The sequence below is a fragment of the Otolemur garnettii genome, unplaced genomic scaffold (assembly GCF_000181295.1).
Source record: "Otolemur garnettii isolate 467f Iridium unplaced genomic scaffold, OtoGar3 scaffold00033, whole genome shotgun sequence".
NCBI lineage: Eukaryota > Metazoa > Chordata > Mammalia > Primates > Galagidae > Otolemur > Otolemur garnettii.
Genome location: NW_003852428.1, coordinates 14,394,296 through 14,401,514, shown reverse-complemented (window position 1 = coordinate 14,401,514; position 7,219 = coordinate 14,394,296). Strand labels below are relative to the sequence as shown.

Sequence of the window (7,219 nt, the reverse complement as noted above, 5' to 3'; positions counted from 1 at the left end):
GAGACTCAAACTCATAAAGAAAATAGGGAGTTTCTCCTGGGAGGAGGACTTTCCCAGCACATGCATTGATTTCCCCTGCTTAGCTCTAAGTTCTATTGTTTACTTTTGGAAAGGTTGAGGCAGCTATTAGGTCATAGTTATGTTTATAGTCACTTTCAGCCTTGATGAACTCTACTGTTGCATTCCATGACAGAGATGATGTGGAAATGCTGTCCTCGGTGCTCCATATTTCTCTCTCTCTAGCCGGGTTGGGACCTGCCTATGAGGGCATGTAGAAAAGTTGAGTCCAATAGTAAACAATGAAACAAGGTCCAGCCTGTACACAATCTGTGGGGAAATCCATACATAAATTTTAATCTCCTGCTCTAATCTGGAAATTAACTTTTCATTTCCAAAAATATGCATGGATCGTTTGATTGTTGTTAAATTTGGAGAAAGAACCGTTGATCTTGGGCTTTGAGCTGAATTAATCCTATGCAGAGTGAAGGGGAGCCAGTTTTAAAGGACGATGCAGCCGATTTCTTTTGTTACTTACGTTTTTATTTTTTCCAAGAACAGTTAACATTTACTAGGCACCTATTGGCCTCAGTCACTTGCATCTAAAGAGCAAAGCTAATTTACCCACAGCCCATGTTCTCTGAAATGGTTAGCCTTATTTCTTAGCTCTGTGAACCACTATTCTAACATTAGCTTCAAGTTCAGTTTTAATAATCTAACCCATAATTGTCTACTGCTCCCTGCCACATGAACAAAAAAGTTTTGGGGAGAATAAGGCGAGCAGTTTACATTTTCTGTGGATACTTCAAGTAATTGGCCCCAAAGTGAAATTATTGAGTCGGCCATGGTTTATCATGTTCTTAGGGCGTAAGATGTGGAAGGAAACTGACCTGGAGAAAGAGTTGGTATCCAAGAACGTGTGAATGTGTGAAAATCCTATAACTTCACTTCAGCTGGCCTAATGTCCTGAGTCACTAGATGGTCAGAAGAGTAGGTAACAGTATGAAAGGAACAAACCGATGTACATTTATGCTAAAAACCAAAAACAATGCTCGTACAAGATGAACAGCGAGTGAAGTAACTCCTATCAAAATAAAATCTCACACAGGTCATTTCTGTACATACATGGACATACATACACACCCACACACGCACAGACACACAAGCAAGAATGTGTATTTTGTTAAGATAGGTCCTTGGAAATAGACATTCTTAGCAAATATGGATGACAGATCAATTGTAATTTATTTTCTTTTAACACTGTATCATCATAAAGAAAACTGGTATAAATGAAAAAATCTATTTCAAATATCTACATCTAAAATTTTAGGCAGTGAAAAAGCACTTTGTTGACAGGAGTGTGGAATGATGTATGTTAATTGTCAGAAACTGCTGAATGCCTTGTTTAGTTGCCACAAACAAATTCACATACCAGAACGAACAATACTGCTAAATATTCCTTTTTTTCCTTTTTTTCTTCTTTTTTGTTAAAACATACTGGGAGAAAGGAAAGAAAAGAAAAACTGGAAATCCATACATCTTTCAAAAGTTTGAAATCGAAGCAATATTTAGAACCATAGATGAGGAAACACGGTGGCATTGGTGTAATATACACAACGCGCTTTTCTTCTTTAATCTGTAATGTACATCAAATACTTTACAACAATGCATTAACAAAAGGCAAGAAACATCTTGCTGTACAGAGGAACCCCAATGCAACTTGAAGCCTAGAGTCACAACGGATGAAGGGTAAACAAAGCGTGAGAAGCCGTCCCCCGTAAAGCGTGTAAACTATTCTGCATCTTGTGCTTCACCATGACCCTCCCGCCTCGCCACCGACCGCCTGCCCTCTCCCGCCTCCAGCCACATTCAATATAAAGCACCTTTTATCCTCTACAGCTCAAACTAGAAAAGTGTCACACACTGTATTTAGGATCGCTTTAGCTTTCTATTGATCTCCAAGTTAACTTTTGATTCGTTTAGCTTTCTAAAATAGCTCTTAATATTTCCTTACTGGTTATCACAGCCTTCCTATGGAACAGGCTTTAACAAACTAAATTTGCAGGAGAAAAAAAGAAAAAAGAAATGTCTCGTGGTATGCATGCACATGCACTGTCCCCGGAGCGCCTGGTGCCGCCGGCTCCTCACACCCAGGAGTCGGGGGAGGCGGGGTAGTGGCTCGTTTCATAGTTCAGTTCACTGTAAGGACGGGCAGCTGAGTAGAAGTCGACATAGTTGCCGGTGGACTTGAGGCCCAGGTGCATGGCGTACTCGCTGGCGGGAGGGCGGTGGTGGACCTGGTCCTCGAAGAAGGACTCGTCGTAATTTCTCGTGGAATTCTGAAACGGCTGGTAGGTCTCGTAGTCTTTCCTGCTGGGCTCCTGTGGGACTGGCTGTGCTGAAACCTGTGTGGAAAAGAGGCACCATGCAGGATTAGTTAGTGTCCCTTGACCCAACCTCCCTCTTGCCCAGAAAAGGCTGCAATAAATTGGAAAACCTAGAAGAAATAGATAAATTCTAAGACATAAACAGCCTATTAAGATAGAATTAGGAGGAAGTCTGAAATCCACATAAACCAACATAAACCAATAATGAGGAAGGAGGGAAGCACTAATAAAACATCTCCCTTCAAAGAAAAGCCCAGGACCCGATGGCTTCACTTTTAAATTCTACCAAGCATTCAAAGAAGAATTAATACCACTCTTATTTTAGCTATTCCAAAAAATTGAGGGGGAGATTATACCCCCAAACTCATTCTACAAGGCCCCTATCACCATGACACCAAAACCAGACAAAGAGATGCAACAAATATAGAAAACTATAGGCCAATATCTCTGATGAACATAGATGCAAAAATCCCCTACAAAATACTAGCAAGACAAATTAAACAACACATTAAAAAGATTATTCATCATTATCAGGTGTAATTTAACCCAGGTATCCAAGGATGGTTCAACATACACAAATTAATCAATGTGATACATCATATCAGCACAATGAGGGAAAAAATATATTATCATTTCAATCAATGTTGGGAAAGCATTCAATAAAATTCAACATCCCTTCATGACAAAAACTCTGAAGTGGGCAGACAAGGAACTTACCTCCACATGATAAAAGCCCTGTATGACACAGCAAGTATCATACTGAATGGGAGAGACTAAAGACTTTCCTCTGAGATTTGGAACAAGACAAGGATGCCCACTTTCACCAGTTTTATTCAATATACTACTGGAAGTTTTAGCTAGAGCAATCAGACAAAAGAAAGAAATAAAAGGCATTCAAATCTGAAAGGAAGAAGTTAATTATCCTTGTTTGCAGACAATATGATCTTCTATCAACAGACATCTAAAGATTCCACACACATACACAAAAACTCTGTTGGAACTGATAAATTCTGAAAAGTTATAGGATACAAAATCAATATGAAAAAATTAGTATTTCTATATGCCAACAGTAAATAATCTGAAAGAGAAGTCAAGTAATCCCTTTTACAATAGCTATAAATAAAATAAATACCTAGGAAAAAACTTAACCAAAGCAGTGAAAGATCTCTATAATGAAAACTATGAAACACCAATGAAAGAAATTGAAGAGAACACACACACCAAAATGGAAAGATATTCCATGCTTGTGGCTTGAAGGAATCAATATTATTTAAAACATCCATATCGCCCATAGCAATTTACAGATTCGATGCAATCCACATCAAAATGCCTATGAAATTATTCACAGAAACAGAAAAAAAAAAATCCTAACATTTATGTGGAACCACAAAAGACCCAGAATAGCCAAAGCCCTCCTGAGCAGAAAGAATAAAACAGGAGAAACCACATTACTGGGCTTCAAATTATACTACAGAGCTATGCTAACCAAAACAGCATGGTACTTGCATGAAAACAGACACATAGATCAATGGAACATCTATAGAAAACTTATCTTTGACAAAGGTGCCAAGAACATACAGTGAAAGGACAGTTTATTCATTAAATGCTTCTAGGAAAACTGGATATCCATATGCAGAAGAATGAAACTAGACACTTATCTTTTACCATATATATTGATCAAATCAAAATGGATTAACAACTTAAATCTAAAGAGTGAATCTATGAACTAGTAAAAGAAAACTTTGGAGAAATGCTTCAGGACATTGGTCTGGGCAAGGACTTCTTGAGTAATATACCTAAAACACAGGCAACCAAAGCAAAATTGGACAAATGAAATCACATCAAGCTAAAAAACTTCTGCACAACAAAAGAAACAATCAATGAAGGGATGAGACAATCCACAGAATCAGAAAAAAATTTTCATACTACCCATCTAACAAGGGACTAATTACTAGAATAAACCTGCATAAGGAGCTACAACAACTTGATAGGGAAAAAATAAAATAATCTGATTAAAAAATGGGCAAAGGATCTGAATAGACATTTCTCAAAAGAAGACATATAAATGGCCAACAGGTATATGAAAAAATGTTCAGTATCATTGGTCCTCAGACAAATGGAAATCAAAACTACAATGAGATATCATCTGACCTCTGTTAAAATGGCTTTCTCAAAAAGGCAATAATAAATGCTGGCGAGGATGTGGAGTAAGGAGAACCCCTGTCCACAGTTGATGGGACTATAAATTAGTGCAACCACTATGGAGAACAGTATGGAGTTTCCTGAAAAAACTGAAACTAGAGCTACCACTTGACCCAGCAACCTCACTGCTAGGTATATATCCAAAGGAAGAGAAATCAGTATATTGAAGAGGTATCTGCAAACTTCCCTGTCTATTCAGAACTACTCACAATAGCCAAAATTTGGAAGCAACCCAAGTGCCCATCAACAGATGAATGGATAAGGGATTATGGTCCATAGACACAATGGAATATTATACAGGCACAGAAAAGAATGAAATCCTGGGCCACGCCTGTGGCTCAGTGGGTAGGGCTCTGGTTCCTTATACTGAGCGGGCAAGTTCAAACCCAGCTCTGGCCAAATTGCAACAAAAAAATAGCTGGTAATTGTAGCAGGTGCCTGTAGTCCCAGCTACTTGGGAGGCTGAGGCAAAAGGATCGCCTAAACCCAGGAGTTGGAGGTTGCTGTGAGCAGTGTGATGCCACTGCACTCTACTGAGGGTGACAAAGTGAGACTCTGTCTCAACAAAAAAAAAAAAAAAAAAAAAAGAAAGAGAGAAATGAATGAAATCTTGCCATGTGGAACAATATGAATGGAATCAGAGATCATTACGTTAAGTGAAACAAGGGAACACAGAAAGACAAATCTTGCATATTTTCACTCATAGGTAGGACCTAAATATATTAAAAATTGATCTCATGGGAAAAACAAACAAAGAAAAGGCGCCATCTGTGCCCAGGCACTCACTGCAGGGGGACCGCTCCCCTGAAACTGCTAACTGCTGTTTCCTTTTCTTTTGACAATTGGTTCCTTTCTTCATAAAATTTTTCTTTATCATTATTATGGTAAAATATACATAACACAAAACTGAGCACATTAACCATTTGACATGTATAATTAGGTGGCATTTATAGCACTGTGCACCCATCACTACCCTCCACTCACACAACTTTTGAAATCACCCCAAACAGAAACTCTATTGCTATCAAACATAGTTCACCATCCTTTATCCTGTTCCTCCCCACCCAGGACAACCACCATTTACATACTGTCTCTGTGATTTTGCCCACTCCAGGGACCTCCATAATATTTGTCCTTGTGTGTCATAGCATGAAGTTTTTGTGGTCCATCCACGTCAGAACTTCATTCCGTTGTATGGCTGAATAATATTCCATTGCATGGATAGACTCTGTTTTGTTTAGCCATTCATCTCTTGATGGACACTTGGGCTGTTTCTACCTTTTGGCTGTTGTAAACAATGCTGCAATAAACACTGGAGTACTGGTATCTGTCACTGACCCTGCTTTTGATTCTTTTGGATACATCTGTATCTCCTGCAGTGTGTTATGTGGTCATTTTATGTTTAACTTTTCCAGGAACCAGCAACCTGTTTGCCACAGTAGCTGCACCATTTTACTAGATCATCTCTTTTAATTAAAGAGGTATAGACTAGAAACTACAGAACGCAGTTTATTTTCTTCTTTTCTGCATTTTTTGTATTGCACTTAGGTCTCAAAGAAACTGGGAAAATGTACAAGATCTAACGGTCACTAAGGCACTCTCCTGATGGCGCACCGAGACATCTTTGATCCCTGTTTGCATGTAGTGGGCAGAGGCTTCTCCATCACAGGGTCTAAGTGAGTGGCCAGTTATCACAGCCTTACACAGATGCACATTCCAAATATTCTGTACTCTGGAGGACCAAAGGACCAAAATGTTCTCTAACTTCCTGCATTTGAGAATTGACTGAACTCAAGAATGCTATGGGATTAGGAAGTTTTATGATTACGGGGCAGGAGTCTTCAGAATTGTCTGGTGTCTGCCAGCCCCTCCCAGTATCGCCTGTTTCCTCTGCAGGATACTCTCTGATATAGGGGCTTCAAAGGGTTCAAGGGATCACAGGAGTCTGAGGAACACAGGATGTCAGGAATTAGTTTCTTCTGCATGGTTTTAGGGACAGGATGACCAAGAGTGTTCATGGGTTGACAATATATTATCACTACTACCTAGGAGCTGAGTTCTCCCCCTTCCCTTCTGATTGTGTCTGGGGTCTCCTGGAAAGCACCTGTCCCTGAAATGAGCAGCACCTGCCCGGGGTGGGGTGAGGGTGACCCCCACAGCAGCACATACAGGGTGTGCAAAGTCCTGGGAGTGTGTGATAACTGGGGAGGGGGTCAGGTGTGAGTTATAAAACACTCTCAGCAAAACACAGTTTGGTCACTTTTGGGTGGATTCAGTAATTCCCTATTAAGTAAGGTTCAGCATGGGAACATCCTCTAGAAATTGGCCTTAGTTAATAGATAATGATTTGTAATTAGCACGGCATGTGTGAATGAATGCTTTTAATGGCCCTCACATCACTCTTCTTCTGTGGAAGTGAAACTCCCTCTTTTATATGTCATTGATTTACACTAGTAATCGACCTGTTCTTCCAGGAAGTGGTGGACTTCATCACAGCTGCTGTCCAGGGTGTCCCACATGTCTAGTTAGTGGTGGCTGAATGAATGAGGTTTCTGTCTACCCGTGGAAGTCTAAAAGTCTGCAGACTGTAAACCCTTGTCAACCTAAGAGCCTGGGGTGAGAGGGACATTTGG

General features: G+C 39.8%; 1 protein-coding gene across 6 annotated transcripts in view; it reads right to left on the bottom strand.

Annotated features, from left to right (window-relative positions):
* Positions 1-1,484: 1,484 nt before the first annotated feature.
* CTNND2 (catenin delta 2) overlaps positions 1,485-7,219 on the bottom strand; it is an 889,124-nt gene continuing 883,389 nt past the window's right edge. For all 6 annotated transcript variants that reach the window (XM_003789546.2, XM_012805017.1, XM_012805013.1 and 3 more), the window contains one exon: positions 1,485-2,402. In XM_003789546.2, coding sequence (XP_003789594.1) covers positions 2,142-2,402 — 261 coding nt within the window. In that variant the 3' untranslated portion in view covers positions 1,485-2,141. The remainder of the gene's footprint in view (positions 2,403-7,219) is intronic.